Below are 23445 nucleotides of genomic sequence, written 5' to 3'. Positions count from 1 at the left end.
CCAGGTCATGTGATCGCTGCAGCTAGTGATTGGTTGCAGTGGTCATATGGCCATGGTGACTTCAGCGCAGACTTCCTGCACCCAGAAGTGAAGACCACCATGGAGCAGGAACTATGGGGGAGACGTGGATGGCGCTTGTTCTGTTGGTGTAGTACATTGGATAGCTTTTCATAAACAAGTACACTGTTCCCCAGACAACCCCTTTAAGGTGATGTCTCTGAGTGCCATACTATGGCCCAATGTCCACGGGCAGGTTTGATTTGCGGAATCCACACGGAAGATCCACAAATCAAGCTGCCCATAGGGAAACCTTTGTGTCAGCAAATGACATAAAGCATGTGGATCTGATTTGCGGACCATAAAAAAAAATCGCAGCATGCTCCATTTCAGCGCGAATCCCACACAGACGGTTTCTGTTTAAGTCGATGGAAGCCATTTGTCTGCAATTCAATTTTAGTCGCACCGCGGAATACACAGAAAAGCAGGAGTTGAAAAAATAAAACTCCAGTGCACATGTGCGGCGGCCGGCGCTTCTTCACACATCCGCAGTGAAGGAGATGGAAAACCCGCAGTGTCCTCAGTTGCGGGCAGGGTTGGATTCAGCTGCACTCTCCCGCATGCGGAATCCGATCTGCCCGTGGGCATGAGGCCTCAGTTTTAGCCTTTTTGATATATTAGGACAGCCTAGAGCGGCTTAGGACACATGTCAGTAAAGGCGAGTGCAGTTCTAGCTTGGACGTTACCTACTGGACTGGCATGACGTTATAGCGGACATTATGGAACAATGAAAGATGCTTGTATGGTGGTTCATTATTAAACAGTGCCTTTCCATGGGTCTTTAAACCCTCGATCTCGGGAACATTTACTATTTACGTCCAATCAGTAGACGGCGTAAACTGTGTCTTGATTGTACCAGATTGATCACAAAAACATCTTTTTGTAGCCACGTTTTGGAACACGCTGTGTCACAAGTCGCACCTCCTTCCAGCTGAACCCATTAAGGCCCTTTTAGATGGGACGACTGTCGGGCACTTAAGCGCCGACCGTTTCCGAAACATTATTGCTCCTGTGGTTTTGTGTAATTATCGCTAACTGAATGGACGCAGAGCATGCTGGAGATCTCATCTGGCCGCCCGCCTCCATTCGTGCGTAGATGAACTGCTGTCTGTTTACACCGGCCCATTATTGTCAGGTTTTTATGCGTGAAGAAAAGGACCGACGAACAAATTGTCGTTCGTTCGTTATCCGTGTACACGGAATAAATGGTTATTCAGTTTTGCACATTCCAGCGATCACCTGAATGATGATCGTTTAGGTTAAAAGGGCCCCAAGTCACATCCGCATGACGAGCGAGGTGGAACATGTAATAAATGTGGTACAAGATTGGTTTTAACAGGTGAGAAAATCGTGGGATTTTCGCTTGCTGCGAGACTCCGTAAAAAGCAAGGTTATGAAACCAATGATTTACAATGGTTTCCTTCCCATTAGTGTTTGTTTTTTCTTTACACTTTTGCGATTTTTGCGAGAGCAAAAAATTGCCGCATGCTCCATCTTTCTGTGATGTGGCTTTTTTTTTTCTCCTTTTTTTTTTTTCTTCCTTTTTTATCACCCATGTATCTTTACGGAGCTTCCTTTTTATCATTAGAAAGTCCTATTGACTTTCAAGATGAGAAAATTGCGCCTTCTTGCGAGATTGTTTAAAAAAATTAAAAAATACAGCGTTGCTGACGTCCAAAAATCGCAGCAACACAGACAACTTTTAGCTGCGATTTTTCGCGCAGCAAAACCGTGACCGTCTGTGTGAAAGTAGCCTAAGGCATCTGTGCTAGAATTCTGGTGCGTTTAGCTTAGTAAATCCCTCCCCCCCCCCCCCCCCCCCCAGCGCCTTGAATTCGCATCCGCTGACAGAAATTCTGACCTTTTTGTCCTTTTTTCTATGTGCTGTGCAAATGGACGACAGCTCAAATTAGTCTCGCTAGCGGTCGCTCCTTTGCAAATGCACTCGGTTGAAGCACATGACCCGTGTCTGGAAGGACTGGAATAAGATGTTGGTCATATTGTAGACGCAGTAAAGAGGTCTAGATATCAGAATGGCGCTCTGAAGCAGGTCCGTATCACAGGAGCTGCAGAAGGAACAGGGGCAATTTAAGGCTGTAGTCACATGGGTGAGTGCAATTTTGGGCCGTGAAAAAACGACTTTTTTTTTCTATGTAATCTTCATGCTGTCTACACGTGCGTAGTAAAAACAAGTGCGTTTGCTACGCTTTTTTTTTTTTTTCCTGCTTCGCACTTAAGTAACCTTACTTTAAGTCCACATAGTAAACTGCATTCAAGACTGATCACACTTGCATGAAAATCACATGCACGTCGCGTGGCATGCAAAAGCGATGCGTTTTTTTTAATGGTCCCGTAGAAAATAATTGGCAATTCTAGAAGCAGAATCGTTTAAAGAAAAAAAAAAAAAAAGAAACCCCGATTTCTCTAACTTGCATAATCAGTCAGACAAAAAAATTACTTGGGCAAATTGGCCACGATATCGCGCTTGCCAATGTGCGGTTTTTAAGCCGATGTGAGGCATTGTTTGTTAAAAAACTCCCAGTGTTACTTCCGTGATATTGCGATCCTCAGGTCACATTTTACCCATGTCAGAGGGTCAGCAAGTGTTTCACATTGATTTCATTGGGAGACCTCACACCCGCATTACGCCGCATGTGACTGCCATGCAATATCTTTTAAGGGCCCGTTAAAAAGAATGGGGGAGGCGTTCCGAAATAGAAATGTGCGATTTTTGTTTTTCACCCTCAAAGCATTGCTGTGGGGAAGAACATCGCTCATGTAAAGAAGTCCATTCAAAAAAATGGCGTTCATATTTATACAGGATTTCTGCGTCTCGCAACGCACACGAAGCGTGCGTGAGATTTTTGCTGGTGTGACTGTAGCCTTACTGTGCCTTATATGTAGGTTTTGTGTTGAACGTGGACTAGACGTGGGCGTACACACTGGGTAGAAGTAGGTTGATTGAACCATCGTCTGTTGAATGATCTTCTCACTCGTACATATAATAGACCGCAGTCCGCGGCTGTTAGTTGTACAAACCGGTCACACTGATTGAGTGACACCGGGCAAAGGAGGATTTTTGGGGGAATGTGTTGTGTGGTTTTTTTTTTTGTTTTGTTTTTTTTTTTATGGAAGCTGGTGGAGAAAAGTTCTTCTGTCCAACAATTAGGCAAAAATTTGAACCGTGGCCAACTTCTTTTTAGACGGCGTCAGTGTAGCATCTAAAACCATTCTTTACTGTTAAATTTCATTAGACAAACAATTAGTTCTTTTGACATTGTCTATTTTCATCAACTTTAGGCCGCTTTCACGCGGGCGACAAAATCTTGCGATTATCTCGCAATGCGACAGCGCTACAAATCGCACGTATGTGAAGGCCATGCTTTCCTATCTTTTCTTTCACATTAGCGATGTATTGTAGCCCATGTTTCCCTATGGGGCTTTCCTTTCTGCTGCATCACATGAAAGCGCGCTTTTCATGCGATTAAAACTTTTGCAGTAGGAACTACTACTGTTCGTCCCTAAAATAAGCCCTAGCGCTGGCTCTGATTGGTTCTTGAATGCCATAGCTCAGCCAATCACTGCAGCGTTCGATGAAGCAATCGCAGCCATCGCATTGAATGGCTTTATAACGGCACAAAATCGTGATACCTCTGTCGCCCGTATGAAAGAGGCCTTAGCCTTATGTGTACCTTTCGATGAAACTGTCTTGCTGACTGTATCAGTGGAAGATACCTGTTGGTCATCTGTTTTACATTTAGGTCCTTTGGTGCTTACTAACCTCCTGCTTGTGCTTATTTTGCAGTTCCAGACCTGCAGTTACCAAGAAGTAAAGCATATTCCTTTTCTCTGTTTTTAGATCTAAAGGGGTTACCCAGGCTAAAAAAAAACACAAAAAAACTGTTTTTGAGAACGTGCTCACGGAAAAATGCAAAGGCAGTCTTAGGACCCATTCACATGGGCGCTCTGTTAGGGCTCATGTCCACGGGGAAAAGAAGAATTAAAATCCGCAGCGGATTTTAACGCTTCTCCCGCGCGCGGATCCGCACCCCATAGGGATGCATTGACCACCCGCGGGTAGATAAATACCCGCGGATCGTCAATAAAAGTGATTTTAAAAAAAATGGAGCATGAAAAAATCTGGACCATGCTCCATTTTCATGCGGGTCTCCCGCGGGGACGGCTCCCGCGGGCTTCTATTGAAGCCTATGGAAGCCGTCCGGATCCGCGGGACACAAAAATCACATTTTACTCACCCGCTCCGGTTCTTCTCTTCGGCGCCGCGTCATCTTCTCTCAGCCGCGGCCGGATCATTTTGCTTCGGCCCGGCGCATGCGCGGGGCACGTCACCGACGTCATCGTGCACATCCGCCGAGCCGAAGAATGAAGATCCGGCCGCGACGAGAGAAGATGACGCCGCCGCGAAGAGAAGAAACGGAGCGGATCGGAGGTAAGTTTATTCTCATTTATTTGCATTTTCAGCCCTCATGTCCGCGGGGCAGGAGGGACCCGCTGCAGATTCTACATGTAGAATCCGTAGCGGGCCCGATTTTCCCCGTGGACATGAGGCCTTAATGTTCCCTCTGTATTTTTTACTGACTGAATACACACAGACCCATTGAATTGAATTGACATATTCAGATATGGAACTTTTTTTTTTAACGTGGACCAATGTTGCATAAAAAAAATTAAAAAAAAGATGGAAAATGTGTGCGCTATTTGATGAAAAATGCGTGCCCTATTTTGGCCCATGTTTACAGCCCATAACTGCCTATTAAAGTCTGCGGGTATGTGTGCGTAAAAGTGGGGAGAAAAAAACTCACCCTGTCTTTTTGTAGGCTGTAACAAAACTGCCAATACTTGGGCCACCTTGTGTTTTTTGTTTTTTTTTTCTTTGTTTCCCCCCCATGAAAAACGCTGTGAACACTGATTCAACATGGACATTAAAAAAAACGCTTACATATACCAAAAACACAAACTCATGCATTGAAAATAGTGCATTTTTCATGCACCCATGTGAATGAGCCTTTACATCACCTGATTTCACCTGCTGCTCTACTTTTTACAGCAGCCATGATGCCATCAACACCAGACACATGACCGTTGTAGCCAATCACTGCCTCACTTTGCCAAGTGATTTAAAGAGTAACTGCAGTTTTCTTTAATATACAGGTAATTTTAAACATTTTTGCAATAGCTTTTATCAGCCCATTCTGTACAATTTTCGTAAAAAACCTCCGTAGCTATGCAGCGGCCGTAGATGAAGATGGGGCTGGGAATCCGTCTTCAGCTAGCCACAATAAGTGCATAACTGAAGAAGTCGCTCTAGCTGTGCCTGAACTCTCTTCTAGTGCAGGCACAACTGTTTGCCTATAACTTTTTTTATTAATAAAGGTTTGCTTTATATTCTTTTTTTTATCCTACTTGATCTTCCTCTGTCCACAAATTCTGTTCCCACCACTGATGTTATTTCTGTGTCCTTTCTTGGAAGCCATGTCTTAGCACTGTGAATGAGAAGCTGTTCTGTGCTGCAGACAGCTTCTCTCCTCCGCAACGCCCTTACCCCACGGTACCTGGTGCACTGTCAGACTCTTGGTATGTCGGGTTTTGACATACTTTACTGTTTACCCAAAGCATCGAGACTCTGTCAGTGCATTGGGTTTGGCGGGAAGTGGGCACTGTGAAAGAGAGAAAACCTCTGCAGTCTGGAACTATTTCTCAATCACAGCACTGACGACAAAGCCAATAAGACCCCAGAGGAATAACGCACGTGGTGTGAAACAGAATTTGTGGACCGAAGAGGATCAAGTAAAGCTAAAAATATAATACTTAAAACAAACATTTGTTAATAAACTGTTATATGGAAACGGCTGTGCCTAGAAAGCACAGTGCAGGCACAGCTGTAGCGCCCTCTTCAGTTATACAATGACATTAGCTAGTTGAAGATGGATTTCTCAGCCCTTATTCACCTAGCTGCATAGCTGAAAAGGAGTTTTGTATGAAAAATGTACAGAATAGCCTGATAAAATCTATTGCAAAAATGCTTAGAATCGCCTATTCTCGACATTTAACAAAAAAGTGCAGTTGCTCTTTAACTGCAATGGTCACATGTTCTGTTGTCCTGCAGCAAGACGTAGAGAGCAGAAGGCGAGGTCGTCTTCCACAGTAAGCAGCTTTTCCAAACCCTTTTTTTTTTTTTTTCCTGGATAACCCTTTTTAATTATTTTAAGTATACTCCTACATAGACAAAGTTTTTTTGATTACTTCCTTAGAAAATCTGTGTTGCTGCGGTCCCACCCAATTCGGGACCTTAAAATAAATTCTTATTCTTTAATCCTCTATGTAAACTTGGATTTGGCAGGATGTATGGTGGCCCAGGTGACCAGACGGAGATCTGTCGAATTTTCAAATGCTTGATTTAGCCATGATTGGTATTGAAATAAGCACCAAGTGTCACCTCACTTCAAGGGACTTGTGTTTCATGTCACCCCTCACCCCACAGAGGACTTAAAAAGAAGCAAGCACCAACCTACACCACAGATCAGGAGGGTTAAGCAGTTTTTTGCCCAGTCCTGCAGGCCCACTAAATTTATATTAGATGTATGTTGGGTTTCACATAAATTGACACCTCTAAGCCTAAGGCAGTGGTTAACCTATAATTACAGCCATGTCACGTCTTGGAAACACTATCAGTACCACATCCCAGTGGAAATGCAGATTGCTTCCTTACCAAAGAGCTGATGTGTTAGCCGTCTTCCTGTAGCAATAGTACCATTTCCTGCACATGTTTTCTGCTGTGGGCTATGTTACAGGATACTGATCCTTCACACCCAACATGTACAAGTCCTGCTCAGGATCATGTGCCGTAGAGAGATCACATCTTAAAGTGGATGAGAAACAGAATAATCAATTCTATGTGTAGCACACATGACTGCAGCAGCGGAGCCGCACAACATCACACGGAAAGCTGCTGCCTATGTTCTCAATGTTACCATTGCTGACAGGTGTTCGTTACTAAGTTAGCATCTGTTCTAGACTTTGGAAATGTAGGTTTTTCCTTTTTTTTTTTTTTTTTTTACATTTCTTTAGATAACTTTCTAATGTGCACTAATCCTAAAATGGATATATAGAGTGCAAACTGAGCAGCATTCACAATTCTTCTGACTTCACAGCTGAAATCACTTGGCATTCGAATATCTGAGCAGAACTTTAGCAGTTTTACATCAGCTACTAAATGTTAATCAGATGCAGGAAAAAAGGCACCTTCGCTCAGGCTCATTTCACACGAGAGTTTATCCTACGCTTTCATCACACTGTTAGGTTTTTGCAGGAGAAAGACTGAATTAAACGCTTCTGTTTGCCTTCTGTTTTTCTTCCAAACCCCATGGAAATCAATGGTGGTTAAAAACGGCTTTCCATTTTTCCTTCTATAACGTTCAGTTTTTGGTATTAAACAGAGCAACTGGCGCTGCAGGCTGAACTATTCCTTCAGTTTAAAAAAAAAAACAAAAAAAAAACTGAATCCTAAGGGAATAAAAGCAAACGGAAAGTTTTCCCCTTCTTGAAAACCCCATTGAAATCTATGGTGGTAAAATGGAACCGTTTAATTCAGTCTTTCTGCTCCAAAAGCGAAACGGACTAAAAGCCTGAAAGTTTGTGTGAATGAACCCTTAACGGAGTTAGTTGACTATTTTTCAGATCGCAACCTGCCTGCAGACAGAATTGCGACTGCAGTTCTGGACTCAAATAGAGTCTGTAACTTAAGGATCAGAAGAAAATAAGTATTGCAATGTTTTTGCAAAGTTATTGTTTTTTATTAGACTATAATATGTGGAGGTGTGACTTTTAGAACCCTCAACAATCCCGAGGCTAAAGGAGCTACACTCTGAAGCCCCTTCAGTTCTTCTATAATGCCCAGCAGCATCTCGGCCACCTGCTTGTGTAGGGGAACTGTAGCACAGCTCCATTCTGTATAATGGGGTCAATCTGTTCCCTGCATGGCCCTTTTTTCTCAGGATTAGGGGGCTTGCCTAATTTACTCTTTCTCTGGCGCTGAATTTAGGCTTCGTTTACACGGGCAACCAAGGCGTGCGGTTTTTTTTTTTGTTTGTTTGGTTTTTTTTAATTTATTTTTTTGTCGCATTGCTACAAATCGCATGTATGTGAAGCCAATGCTTTCCTATTGGTTACTTCACACGTCGATGTTTTGTAGCGTGCAACAACCCAACAGAAAAACCTCACGGATCTGGTGATCTGCCCATGACTCGTGAGGTTTTGTAGCCCATGGTTTATCTATGGAGCTTTCCTCTGTTGCATCGCATCACACAAAACCATGATTTTTGTATGGTGCGATGCAACTTTGACAGCAGTAAATCCTACTGTCAAAGCCAAATCTAAGCCCTGGCTGCAGAAAAAAATTAAAAACCCCACATAAATTACCTTATAAGTGCTCTCCGCAGCTTTTTTCCCTGGGTCCTGGCACTGCTCTCTGCATCATCTTCTGGCTGGGGATTGAAAAATCCCCGACTCCTCGAAGTGCTGGCTGTGATTAGCTGACGCTTAGCCAATTACAGCCAGTGCTCCATGAATGGCTGTGATTGAACCAGCCAGTATGAGTCATCCTGTGTTGAATATATCACATACTGTAAGCATGTATACAAATGTGTTTCCCATGTGATTAGGTTTACCTTTTTAGTTCTGTCGAAAATCACCAATTAAGTCTTCTCACACAGTTGTACCAAGTGACTACCTAAGTGGCTCTGCTACATCTGTATTAACGTTTCTGTCATCGGGTTCATGCTACCCAGACTACAAGCAGCATGAATCCAGGACAGGTATGCTCATTACCCTGTGTAGGTTTTATTCTAAAATGCTGCATCGTTTCTGAACAAACCTACCTTGAAGTTCGACTCTGGAATGGAGCTCAGAGTCATGGAGGCCGGCCACACTGGCCTCTCCCCGCCGACAGCATGAAGACTCGACAGATCTGTGGGTTGGAAAAGCTGGCGCGGCGCGCCTCTGTGACTCGGGGCTCCACACAAGAGTCAAACTTCAAAGTGTGTTTTCTGAGACGCTGCAGCACATCAGAATAATTATACATGAGGGCAATGTGTGTACCTGTCCTGGGTTTGTGCTGCCGTCGTTCGGGCAGCATCAACCTGATGACAGAATCCCTTTAAGGGCAACGTTCTTACCTTAAAAGCGCTCTAGATCTTAGGCTTATCCAGATTTTTGTTATATCTAAAAAAAAAACAAACCTTTCAGCACCGTCATGCTTACCTCCAGTCCAATTTAATGTGAACTGCTGTGTACACATCAGCAAAGGTTGATTGGTTTTGAAATATAAGTCCCTCGACAGCATATGAAGAATAATCTCCAGTCTTTTCGCATATTGCTGTTTTCCAGATATGTTCAAAACATGCTGAACGCTTTATAGGACAGCTGCATTCACTTATACAGGGCGGATGGCTGAATGTTTTTTACTTTTGAAGATCCTTTCCAAGTGAAGAGAAAAATAAAAGCTCATAAACAACATTTATTATCGATGCAGGGCATAGGCGAGGAAAGTATAATTTGTGGAGGACCGATTGCAGAGCTCCCACCAATCAGAAGAACGTGGCTGCCGTGTCCCCTGTATCGGTGGACTGATCATGGGTGTCAGCAGTGCCATAGACTGTCAACAGAGTGGCAGCAGAGTACACTTAGTAGGTACCTTAGGCCGTGAATGGAGCCGTAGCGTGCATGCGTGAGCAACACCCCGTTTAGGGTACGTGCACGCAGCCTTTTTTCCATTTGCTTTCAGATATAAACTGTCTGAAAGTCGGATGGAAATTGTATGTGTTCACTTGATGGGTATATGCACAGGAGCCTTTTTTCTTTCACTCGGATGGAAAGTTCGAGTTAAAAAAAAATAAAAAATAGCAGCATGTCCTATTTATGTCTGATTCTCAGATGAAAATCGTACCTGTGCAGAGTCCTGTACAATGGAGAGCGCACAGAAGGGATGTCCGTGTGCTGTCCAGTGCACATTAGACGAATTTTAAGTTGCACCCGATTTATTCGCATGCACAACTAAAAATTAGTTTTTGTGCAAGAAGCCGTACATGGCGATTCAGTGGTTGGTCCTCCCGTCATACTTCTACCACCCAGCCAGTGGATAGGGGATAAATGTTGTTTTATAGACTTTCCCCATAAATCCCTGTAAATCTAGACCCTTGAGTCCCTTCAGTGAAGTCTATTTCTAATGTAATAACTAATATATGGTCCATTGTTACTTTACATCTTCAAGGGTTACCACACTGCATTTCCAGAATCTTGAATGGCAAATCCGCTTGTACAGCAGGACGGCCTGTGCTTTCACTGCATAGCACTGCAGATTTGCCATTTAGGACTTTATGGAAGCAGGTCAGCAACTTGGGATGTGTATGTATGTCCCCAATCGCTGCACGTTGTTGTGGTCATTTTTGTAGTATGTATTCCTGTCGAAGGAAAACTCCTGTAGACGTATGCAATACTCTTGGGACCTATAGTGCAGCGTTGTCATTGTTCTTCCTAGTGACCGGGCAGGAACAGAAGTGATTGTTGGAAAATGTGTTTAAAACCTAGTTTGTAAATGTTCTAAAGAAGACCCTGATCTGGGAGTGCTGCAGAATATCCGTTCCCTGGAGCAGCTCGCTCGTACTAAAATGAATATCGCCAGCAACAATCTCCTTCTTTAAGCCGAGCTCCCCAACCTTTTACATCTTGTGAGCAGCACTTAACATTCAGCAATGGTCAGGAGCCACATTCAAGTAAAAGCTGTTAGCTTATTAAATGTGGTTAAACATAAAACCATGAAATTCAATTTGTAGATTGACATTCAGCTTGTAATGTGAAACACTGTAATTAGACCATCAAATCTCCAATGTTCTGGTTATAGGATTTGTTGGTGATTGTCACATTGTATCGAGTACATATGGCCTTAAGGCTACTATGCTGAGCCACTGGTTGGGGGCTATTGCTCTAAAGAATGAACAGGAACGCAATCATTATTAGTTCATATTCACGATAATCAGAGTGTTAAAACTTGACAAAGAATTCTGAAGGGGAATACTTTCAATGCCCCTATATGGGATTTGACACAATCTTTGCAAAGGACACCAAAGGTAAATGAATACCTGAGCTTGACTCAAAAGTAGTAGTTATTAACATATACTTAGTGGGGCTCCTTGGCTCGAATGACATTGGATATTCTCTGTGACTTACCAGCTGAAGTGCATCATACATTAGTGCAAGTATTTCCCTCCATTCATCCTGCAAACGTCTAGCCAATTCACTCAAAGGAGAGGCACCAGGCTGTCAACAATGGAGAACATACTATGGATTGATGAATCCTGCTACTCCATCTTCAAATCTGATGGATGTGCCTGGGTATGGAGGACGCCTGGGGGAATGTCTTTTGCCTGAGCGTGGTGTGCCAACAGTAAAGTACTGTTTTACGTTGCATGGTCTTGGCCCGCTGGTTGTAGTGACAGAAACCATGAACATTGAGGTGTACCCTGACATTCTAGACAATAATGTGCTGCCAACAATGTGGCAATATTCTGGGAATGGTCAGCAATGCTTCCAATAACACAATGGGCCTTATCACAAGTCGGCGCTGTTTTACATTGCTTTGAGGATATGGATGTTCCACAATTAGACCAGTTTGCAGAATCCAAACCCGAACCCTACTTGAACATCTTTGGGACCAACTGGAACTCCGAGACAGGAAATATGAACAGCGTCCATCATCTTTGAGAGAAGTTGACAGACATTTGCAAGATGAATAGAGGGAAATACCAGCTGAAGTGTATCAGACATTAGTAGAAAGTATGCCACGGAGAGTATCCAATGACACTAGGGCTAAAGGAGCCCCACACAGTATTACCACATGTAAATAAATACTACCTTTTGATTCTTATTCAGGTGTCCATTAACTTTTGCTAGGTTAGTGTATTAGGCTACTGTTCAGTGTGCGCCCAGCCTTTCCTTTTTGGGGTTTCATCTGAATTGCCAAAAATGGCTTTCAGACAACCATGGGCTTACAGTCAAGTGGAGATCAAAGTAACAAGCTTTAATTTCCGTTTGTGTTCCTTTCCAGCATTTTTGCTGTTCTTTCCTGCAGAAGTGCTGGGGAGGAATTTAAACTTGCTCAAGCGGAGGCCTCAGTGGTCTCGGACTAATGCCAGCCCAAGGTTCAGTCTTAAGGCTGTGATTAAGACAGAACCCCAGAAAGACTGGGCGCACACTGAAATGCAATGTAGACCCAGCCCAGCTTTTAGGCCTGCTCTATATGACGACTTTAGCTGCGCGGTAGAATATGACTTTGCAACCCATGGGAATATATGCAGTCGCTGACTTTGCCTTACTCTGTGAGACACTGAAGTTACCCAGTAGAAGTCAATACAAAATTGACTAGGTGAGAATTCTTATCACAGAGTCTATACACAGACTTGTCTGTCACTTCTGCTTCGACCTCTACTTGGACATATGGGGCCTTTGTGGGTGGCTCATTGACTTCTGGTGAATCTAGTACACATTTATTCTGCACTGCTGGGAACATTCTTGTTGGAGATGACAATACGTACTACACTCCAGACATGCTGGATGTCAAATGTTAACCTGTTTCTTAATATTTTTAACATGTATTTCTTATATAATATTTGTTAAATTGCTGTTATACTTTCTATGCATATTTGGTATTTACTGTATTAGTATTACTAGTATTTGCTTATTTTAGTGTTTTTTTTTTTTTATATAAGTGAAGAACCACTAACTGCATGATTGACTCTCCTCCATTCCACTTGCACTAACTGCTGCACAGTATTTTGGTATCTGCCTATATGCCATAGTTTTTAACCACTTTGTTGTGTTTGCTTAACTAATTTCTGACCTCTTCTGCTAACGCTGCGTGGTTGTATGGCAACCAATCAGGACTCTGCACTGGGACACTGATCCGTCAGTTCTACAGCTCCACTCTGACTCCGATTTAGGGTACTGCAACAATTTATTACTACGTTCTGCGTGTTGTATAGTTATTGTAGGAGTCTTACTATATTGTCATTCCTTAGATCCTAGTTATATTAGTAATGTCAATTTTGGCATATCATTTAATGTATCACCATGATGGGCTTCTTCACATGTTGTATGTATTGTGGTAATTGTGAACTTCTTCTATAGACGTGGTCCCCTGAAGTTGGGCATGGCCAAAATTACCCAAGTGGATTTTCCTCCAAAAGAAACTGTTACTTATACAAAGGAGACACAGACCCCAATCCTCACCCAGGAAAATGAAGGTAAATACAAATATTTTTATTTTTTTATTTTTTTTGCCTTAAAGGGAGGCAAAACATCAAAGTTTTAAATTACCCCATTCCACCTGTCACCCCCCCCCCCCCCCCCCCCCCGGGCATAAAATAGCACTTTAGAGCGGTTTTTAAACCGCTTGCTACTCACCGATGTAATGAAATATGAAGTTATAAAAATCTTCTCCCTAAGATGGCCGCCGGTCCTTTCCCAGGGATGCACTGCGGTTTTCTCCCATGGTGCACCGCGGGTCTTCTCCCATGCTGCACCATGGGCTCTGTGCGGTCCATTGCCGATTCCAGCCTCCTGATTGGCTGGAATCGGCACACGTGATGGGGTGGAGCTATGCGATGACACGTAGAAGGGGGTGGCGCCAGAGCGCCGCTCATGCCCGGACCGACCAGAAGGGAGAAGACCCTTCTGCGCAAGTGCGTCTAATCGGGCGATTAGACGCTGAAATTAGACAGAGCCATGGAGACGGGGAGGCCAGCAACGGAGCAGGTAAGTGAATAACTTCTGTATGGCTCATATTTAATGCACAATGTACATTACAAAGTGCATTAATATGGCCATACAGAAGTGTATAGACCCACTTGCTGCTGCAAGACAACCCCTTTAAGCAACATTTAATATGTAATTTTTTTTGTGTGTTCTGTATATTTTGTTTGTTCTCTCTTATAGTCATGCGGGTTACATAATACTGTATTAACGTTGTTAGCAGTAAAGCAAATTGCTCAGAAATAAACTGTGGTTCTCTGAGATGTCCTGGAAGATACTTTATCTACTAAAAGTGTAAAATTGCAATAAAAGGTGTATTTGGAATATTGGTGCATGTAGATGATCAGCTTTTGGTTATTTTGCTGATGGTCTTTTTTGATAGTTTTATTGAGCATAGCAATGTTTATGCCAACTGATGTCTTCCAATACGATGCTTGGAAAACTAAAGACATACAGGGTTATCATTTGCTGAGTCGTGGCTATTGTTTTTAGCTTCTTGGCAGCCACTGCTGGGGGTAAGTGTTCATGCACCTCCAACAATGCAGTTGCTTAGTGGCCTGCAGCTGGAGGGCCTCCATGGATTAGACTTGTTTTTTCAGCACCTCCCACACATGTTCTATCGAATTGAGATCTTTGGAATTTGTAGACCAGTCAACACCTTGAACTTTGTCACGTTTTTCATACCATTCCTGATTAGTGTTTGCAGTGTGAAGGCCGGGAAACCTTTTTCGCCGGAGTGTGTTGTGCCAACGGTTAAGTACGACGGAGGTTCCTTTATGGTCTATGGATGTTTTATGTGGCACGGTCTTGGTTCATTGGTTCTAGTGGCAAGAACCATGAACATGGAGGTGTATCTTGACCTTCTAGACAATGTACTGCAAACAATGCGTGAATACTTCCAACAGGACAAGCGCGCCTTGTCACAAATGCAACGCGGTTTTATGTTGGTTTGAGAATATGGATGTTCCACAATTGGACAAGGCTGCACAGAGTCCCGACCTGAACCCTACTGAACATCTTTGGGCCCAACTAGAAGAGGAGGTCAGAAAATATGAACCGCGTCAATCTTCTTGGAGAGAACTCTCCAGACATTTGTAGGCTGGAGGGAAATACCAGCTAAAGTGTATTGGGCATTACTTGGGAGAACTCTGTGGCTGTTAACCCTATAAATTCTGCTGTTTCTAACATTGACATTTAAATGTCCCAATCATAGTCTGGGGTTCCCAAACAGTCCCCTTATGATATCTCGGAGTGCCGTTTGGTTGCCATGGCAGCTGGGGACCTTTTTGAGCTTTATTTAAAATTTTAAAAAAATCTAGATTAAAAAAACCCTAAAATATATTTAGTATTGCTGGATCTGTAAAAGTCCGATCTCTCATAGAAATCCCTTTATTTATCCTGCATGGTAAACGTCGTCAGAAAAAAATGTCCATACAATCAGAATTGAGGGTTTGTTTTTTTTGGCCACCCAGCCTCCAAGTAAAAAAGATTATAAAAAAACTATGTATCCCAAAATGATACTGATAGAAACTACAGGACTTCCTGCAAAAAAAACAAACCCTCTCACAACTAGGTCAACAGAATAATGAAAAAGTTATGGCTGGAAAAAATGTAAAATTTTTTCTGCCATCTTCTAAAAAAATAAAATATCTTTGTTAGAAGTAGTACAGCAAAAAAAGTACATAAACTTGGTATCTTTGTAATCGTATTGCGCCATAGAATAAAATTACTGTATATACTCGAGTATAAGCCTAGTTTCAGCACAATTTTTCACGCTGAAAAAGCCCCCCTCTGCTTATACTCGAGTCAGGCAAAGCTTTAAAAAAACCTCCATACTCCTCTCCCAGCCGGCGTCTGTGTCTCCGGCGGTGGTGCGGTAGGCTGCTTGAATTCTCTCCGCTGTCATCCCTCGCCATCCTCTTTGCTCGGCTCTGTCATCTCACGCCGTCAGCGCTGTGTAAGTAAGAGCTGTGATTGGATCGAGCGTCAGCCAATCACAGTCGGTGCTCGATCATTCACAGCTAATCAAGCTGCTTTAGAATTCTCCCCGCTGTCATCTCCCTGCTCGGCTTTCAAATCCCCTGCCTTCAGTGCTGTGTAAGTAAGCGCTGTGATTGGATGGAGCGCCATCTGTGATTGACTGGCGCTTAATCCAATCACAGCGCTTACTTACACAGCACTGACAGAGCCAAGCAGAGAGGACGGCGGGGGATGACAGCGGGGAGAATTCAAGCAGCTTGTTGCACAGACGCCGGCTGGTAGGTGAGTATGGCGGGTTTTTTTACTCGAGTCAATAAGTTTTTGCAGTTTTTTTGTGGTGAAACTTATTGTCTCGGCTTATACTTGGGTCGGCTAATACTCGAGTATATACGGTATGTCATTTTTGCTGCAGTGTGTACGCCATCGAAACAAGACACCCCCATCCCCTTCATTCTCACCCAAAGATGGATGAATTGCATTATTTATTTATTTATTGCTTTATATGGTAAACTAGCTGACATACTTAGCTTTGTCCATGTTAATTGGGTGCAGATGTTGACCTGTTCGCACTGAAAATTTTATGGAGTCAAGTTGCTTCAGAGGAACTGAGGAATAAAATGTGTACACACAGAGGAGCGTTAGATTCTCCTCAGGCTGCATGTACCGATGTCCCTCTGCAGAATGTGCCACCCCTCCCATTTTCCTCACTTTTGACCCTTAAAGGTAACACCCCTTCTATTCAAATGTAACCCCAGACTGGAGATTATGGCCCCTTTTTTTAGCCTTGAAGGCATGCTCCATCCATGCAGTCCATGGCCTCTTCCTTATGTACTTTACAGCCTATCAATATATACATATATAGGTCAGTTATATTCTCCTCAGTTTATACACACAGAGGTGAGGTAGATTCTCCTCAGTATATACACACAGAGGTGAGGTAGATTCTCCTCAGTTTATACACACAGAGGTGAGGTAGATTCTCCTCAGTATATACACACAGAGGTGAGGTAGATTCTCCTCAGTATATACACACAGAGGTGAGGTAGATTCTCCTCAGTATATACACACAGGGGTGAGGTAGATTCTCCTCAGTATATACACACGCAGAGGTGAGGTAACTTCTCCTCAGTATATACACACAGAGGTGAGGTAGCTTCTCCTCAGTATACACGCACACAGAGGTGAGGTAGCTTCTCCTCAGTATACACAGAGGTGAGGTAGCTTCTCCTCAGTATACACGCACGCAGAGGTGAGGTAGCTTCTCCTCAGTATACACGCACGCAGAGGTGAGGTAGCTTCTCCTCAGTATACACGCACGCAGAGGTGAGGTAGCTTCTCCTCAGTATACACGCACGCAGAGGTGAGGTAGCTTCTCCTCAGTATACACGCACGCAGAGGTGAGGTAGCTTCTCCTCAGTATACACGCACGCAGAGGTGAGGTAGCTTCTCCTCAGTATACACGCACGCAGAGGTGAGGTAGCTTCTCCTCAGTATACACGCACGCAGAGGTGAGGTAGCTTCTCCTCAGTATACACGCACGCAGAGGTGAGGTAGCTTCTCCTCAGTATACACGCACGCAGAGGTGAGGTAGCTTCTCCTCAGTATACACGCACGCAGAGGTGAGGTAGCTTCTCCTCAGTATACACGCACGCAGAGGTGAGGTAGCTTCTCCTCAGTATACACGCACGCAGAGGTGAGGTAGCTTCTCCTCAGTATACACGCACGCAGAGGTGAGGTAGCTTCTCCTCAGTATACACGCACGCAGAGGTGAGGTAGCTTCTCCTCAGTATACACGCACGCAGAGGTGAGGTAGCTTCTCCTCAGTATACACGCACGCAGAGGTGAGGTAGCTTCTCCTCAGTATACACGCACGCAGAGGTGAGGTAGCTTCTCCTCAGTATACACGCACGCAGAGGTGAGGTAGCTTCTCCTCAGTATACACGCACGCAGAGGTGAGGTAGCTTCTCCTCAGTATACACGCACGCAGAGGTGAGGTAGCTTCTCCTCAGTATACACGCACGCAGAGGTGAGGTAGCTTCTCCTCAGTATACACGCACGCAGAGGTGAGGTAGCTTCTCCTCAGTATACACGCACGCAGAGGTGAGGTAGCTTCTCCTCAGTATACACGCACGCAGAGGTGAGGTAGCTTCTCCTCAGTATACACGCACGCAGAGGTGAGGTAGCTTCTCCTCAGTATACACGCACGCAGAGGTGAGGTAGCTTCTCCTCAGTATACACGCACGCAGAGGTGAGGTAGCTTCTCCTCAGTATACACGCACGCAGAGGTGAGGTAGCTTCTCCTCAGTATACACGCACGCAGAGGTGAGGTAGCTTCTCCTCAGTATACACGCACGCAGAGGTGAGGTAGCTTCTCCTCAGTATACACGCACGCAGAGGTGAGGTAGCTTCTCCTCAGTATACACGCACGCAGAGGTGAGGTAGCTTCTCCTCAGTATACACGCACGCAGAGGTGAGGTAGCTTCTCCTCAGTATACACGCACGCAGAGGTGAGGTAGCTTCTCCTCAGTATACACGCACGCAGAGGTGAGGTAGCTTCTCCTCAGTATACACGCACGCAGAGGTGAGGTAGCTTCTCCTCAGTATACACGCACGCAGAGGTGAGGTAGCTTCTCCTCAGTATACACGCACGCAGAGGTGAGGTAGCTTCTCCTCAGTATACACGCACGCAGAGGTGAGGTAGCTTCTCCTCAGTATACACGCACGCAGAGGTGAGGTAGCTTCTCCTCAGTATACACGCACGCAGAGGTGAGGTAGCTTCTCCTCAGTATACACGCACGCAGAGGTGAGGTAGCTTCTCCTCAGTATACACGCACGCAGAGGTGAGGTAGCTTCTCCTCAGTATACACGCACGCAGAGGTGAGGTAGCTTCTCCTCAGTATACACGCACGCAGAGGTGAGGTAGCTTCTCCTCAGTATACACGCACGCAGAGGTGAGGTAGCTTCTCCTCAGTATACACGCACGCAGAGGTGAGGTAGCTTCTCCTCAGTATACACGCACGCAGAGGTGAGGTAGCTTCTCCTCAGTATACACGCACGCAGAGGTGAGGTAGCTTCTCCTCAGTATACACGCACGCAGAGGTGAGGTAGCTTCTCCTCAGTATACACGCACGCAGAGGTGAGGTAGCTTCTCCTCAGTATGCACGCACGCAGAGGTGAGGTAGCTTCTCCTCAGTATGCACGCACGCAGAGGTGAGGTAGCTTCTCCTCAGTATGCACGCACGCAGAGGTGAGGTAGCTTCTCCTCAGTATGCACGCACGCAGAGGTGAGGTAGCTTCTCCTCAGTATGCACGCACGCAGAGGTGAGGTAGCTTCTCCTCAGTATGCACGCACGCAGAGGTGAGGTAGCTTCTCCTCAGTATGCACGCACGCAGAGGTGAGGTAGCTTCTCCTCAGTATGCACGCACGCAGAGGTGAGGTAGCTTCTCCTCAGTATGCACGCACGCAGAGGTGAGGTAGCTTCTCCTCAGTATGCACGCACGCAGAGGTGAGGTAGCTTCTCCTCAGTATGCACGCACGCAGAGGTGAGGTAGCTTCTCCTCAGTATGCACGCACGCAGAGGTGAGGTAGCTTCTCCTCAGTATGCACGCACGCAGAGGTGAGGTAGCTTCTCCTCAGTATGCACGCACGCAGAGGTGAGGTAGCTTCTCCTCAGTATGCACGCACGCAGAGGTGAGGTAGCTTCTCCTCAGTATGCACGCACGCAGAGGTGAGGTAGCTTCTCCTCAGTATGCACGCACGCAGAGGTGAGGTAGCTTCTCCTCAGTTTGCACGCACGCACAGGTGAGGTAGCTTCTCCTCAGTATGCACGCACGCACAGGTGAGGTAGCTTCTCCTCAGTATGCACGCACGCACAGGTGAGGTAGCTTCTCCTCAGTATACACGCACGCAGAGGTGAGGTAGCTTCTCCTCAGTATGCACGCACAGGTGAGGTAGCTTCTCCTCAGTATGCACGCACAGGTGAGGTAGCTTCTCCTCAGTATGCACGCACGCACAGGTGAGGTAGCTTCTCCTCAGTATGCACGCACGCACAGGTGAGGTAGCTTCTCCTCAGTATGCACGCACGCACGCAGAGGTGAGGTAGCTTCTCCTCAGTATACACGCACGCACAGGTGAGGTAGCTTCTCCTCAGTATACACGCACGCACAGGTGAGGTAGCTTCTCCTCAGTATACACGCACGCACGCACAGGTGAGGTAGCTTCTCCTCAGTATACACGCACGCACGCAGAGGTGAGGTAGCTTCTCCTCAGTATACACGCACGCACGCACAGGTGAGGTAGCTTCTCCTCAGTATACACGCACGCACAGGTGAGGTAGCTTCTCCTCAGTATACACGCACGCACGCACAGGTGAGGTAGCTTCTCCTCAGTATACACGCACGCACGCACGCACAGGTGAGGTAGCTTCTCCTCAGTATACACGCACGCACGCACGCACAGGTGAGGTAGCTTCTCCTCAGTATACACGCACGCACGCACGCACAGGTGAGGTAGCTTCTCCTCAGTATACACGCACGCACGCACGCACAGGTGAGGTAGCTTCTCCTCAGTATACACGCACGCACGCACAGGTGAGGTAGCTTCTCCTCAGTATACACGCACGCACGCACAGGTGAGGTAGCTTCTCCTCAGTATACACGCACGCACGCACAGGTGAGGTAGCTTCTCCTCAGTATACACGCACGCACGCACAGGTGAGGTAGCTTCTCCTCAGTATACACGCACGCACAGGTGAGGTAGCTTCTCCTCAGTATACACGCACGCACGCACAGGTGAGGTAGCTTCTCCTCAGTATAAACTCACGCACGCACAGGTGAGGTAGCTTCTCCTCAGTATACACGCACGCACGCACAGGTGAGGTAGCTTCTCCTCAGTATACACGCACGCACGCACAGGTGAGGTAGCTTCTCCTCAGTATACACGCACGCACGCACAGGTGAGGTAGCTTCTCCTCAGTATACACGCACGCACAGGTGAGGTAGCTTCTCCTCAGTATACACGCACGCACAGGTGAGGTAGCTTCTCCTCAGTATACACGCACGCACGCAGAGGTGAGGTAGCTTCTCCTCAGTATACACGCACGCACGCAGAGGTGAGGTAGCTTCTCCTCAGTATACACGCACGCACGCAGAGGTGAGGTAGCTTCTCCTCAGTATACACGCACGCAGAGGTGAGGTAGCTTCTCCTCAGTATACACGCACGCAGAGGTGAGGTAGCTTCTCCTCAGTATACACGCACGCACGCAGAGGTGAGGTAGCTTCTCCTCAGTATACAGACACACACGCACGCAGAGGTGAGGTAGCTTCTCCTCAGTATACACACACACACACACACACACACACACACACACACACACAGGTGAGGTAGCTTCTCCTCAGTATGCACACAATTTCCCTAGGCTTTGTGGTTTCTGAGAAAAGAACTATCTCATGTATCGCAGATTTTCCATAGCAACCCTATGGAAAACTTAACAGGCCGTGGTCTGCGGGTGATTTATCGCTAGCGGGTCATCTCCCGTGGACAGGCAGCCTAAGGGGTTAATGGGAAGCTTTTAAAAATCTAGTATAATGTAATACTGTAGTATTGCATTATACTATATAAGTGATCAAACAATCACAATTTCAAGTCCTCTACAAGGACTAATTTAAATTATACAAATAAAAGATATTAAAAATAAAAAAACAACTTACCTGTTGCATTGAAAAAAACGAGCGGCAGCTGTAAATGTCCAGATTGTAAATCGCAACTCATCTACATGAGGATTTATTTTTTGCGTGACGTCACCTGAAAAATCAAAAAGTTTGATTTTTGTGAAAGTGGGGATACCAGAACTGTGGAATATGGTCGGGACACAAGCGCATCAGTGACCCTTGGTCTTGAAAGCTTTAATATAGACTTGAAGAATTGAACGCGACAAGTCTGATAATCAGTTCTTATCAATGAACTGATGTGTATTTCATTCCTCCATGTAAAAAAGCAAAAAAAACAAAACCAATTTAGTTATATACACATGATGGATCTGCTTCCACACCCCTAGTAATACCAGTCCCACCTTGTTCTATGCACACCCCGTAGTCTTTCCAGCCAGGGGCGTAGCTAAAGGCTCATGGGCCCGGGCCCAACTTCTCTTAAACCCCTTAACGCAGAGGCGTAACTTGAAGCTCCTGGGCCCCAATGCAAAACCTGTAACAGGGTCGCCAACTACAATGCTTTATTCATAGTACTGGGCTCCCTATATAGAGAAGAGAGGTCTTATGGCCCCCCCTAAGGCTCTTGGGCCAGTGCTCCAAGCCCTCCATGTACTATGCACACACTCTTTCATAGTCTATTCTCTCCACCCTCATCACAGCCCCCATGTACTTTCCTCATCCCAGTCACCACAGCCATTTCCCCCGGCGTCCCACAAACAGCGCCCCCTGCCACATATTTGCCCTACCCACAGTTTTGGAGATACTGTCACTCGGTTGTCTATCCATCACAATTTGCCCCTTTTCGGAGCCTCACACTGGCCTATTTTTCCTGGTTCCAACACACCAACTTCAAGAACTGACTGTTCACTTGTTTCCCAATATATCCCACCCGAGTCATTGTCACCATGTAATAAACTTCACCTGTGAGCGCTTTTAATTTTCTCGCTGATCTGTGCGCGTCGTCCTCCATCTGTACTGATGTACCACACTGTTTTTTACTACCTCTGGGTCACGGTGTGTTGAACGTTGCCCGCAACAATGGTGGAAGGCTTAAACAATGTGAATGGCGCGTGTCCATGTACAACCCTCTTCAGTACGACTAGTGCTCTGTAAATGCATGTACCCAGCCTCATGCTCTGAAGTACTTCTAGTAATAGACTACTACTTAGGGTTTCTTGATGGAGGGGGAATCCTTTTGGCATAATCCTTGTATCAGAAGATACTAATATGCAGCTCTGCAGGGTATAGGAAAACAGGCTGTGAAGTAAAATGTAACGTCACACGTGACCGGATTCACACATTATATATGTATGTATTCATTCGCTTTTACGTTCTGAAGAGATACAATAATCGAGTGCCAGTGTTCACAGACGGCTCTTAAGAAGCAGAGCTGAAAGAAAGAGTGAAATAAATGAACGTACCTTCTTTTTTTTCTCCTCTTCTTCTCCCTTTTTATTCTAAGATGAATCTGTAAATAATGGATTGACTGACACCTCAAATCGTCCTCTTGGTAATTTTGCTCCAATGTTGAGATTAGTCCAAGCGCTGTAAAAAGAAAGTGTATTCTTCATGCTACATGCAGAAGTCTGCCGCGGGTTACAGCGCAGCTGTGAGCTACGATACAGAGACGGTCACAAAATCCCTTATTTATTCACCGTCTGAGCGCAATAATAATAATGTTTATTTATATAATGCTCGTCTCCCAGCGGGAGTCTAAAAATCATTCACAGTTACAAGTAAAATCCTCGTACTGTACAAAAGAACACATACAAAATCAAGGAGATAAAAGCGCGCCACGTGGTGTTCGGAAGAAATTCAGAGCCGTTGAGACTTCCGTTTTTAAGCGCTTTTATAGATCTTCCAGGGACAATTAGG

The 23445-nt window shown here is 45.2% G+C and overlaps 1 protein-coding gene across 7 annotated transcripts in view; it reads left to right on the top strand.

Moving 5' to 3' along the window:
* The window catches only part of DYNC1I2 (dynein cytoplasmic 1 intermediate chain 2), a 124063-nt gene that overhangs the window by 38883 nt on the left and 61735 nt on the right, over positions 1-23445 (top strand). For 3 of the 7 annotated variants that reach the window (XM_066575861.1, XM_066575863.1, XM_066575860.1), the window contains exons 6-8: positions 3863-3886; positions 13012-13071; positions 13258-13373. In XM_066575861.1, the coding sequence (XP_066431958.1) occupies positions 3863-3886; positions 13012-13071; positions 13258-13373 (200 nt within the window). The remainder of the gene's footprint in view (positions 1-3862; positions 3887-13011; positions 13072-13257; positions 13374-23445) is intronic. The other 4 variants (XM_066575864.1, XM_066575862.1, XM_066575865.1 and 1 more) reach the window with 2 other exon arrangements.

The sequence above is a fragment of the Eleutherodactylus coqui genome, chromosome 8 (genome assembly GCF_035609145.1).
Source record: "Eleutherodactylus coqui strain aEleCoq1 chromosome 8, aEleCoq1.hap1, whole genome shotgun sequence".
In the NCBI taxonomy this organism is placed as follows: domain Eukaryota; kingdom Metazoa; phylum Chordata; class Amphibia; order Anura; family Eleutherodactylidae; genus Eleutherodactylus; species Eleutherodactylus coqui.
The sequence above is the reverse complement of the archived record's forward strand: the minus strand, read 5'-3'. Positions and strand labels throughout refer to the sequence as shown.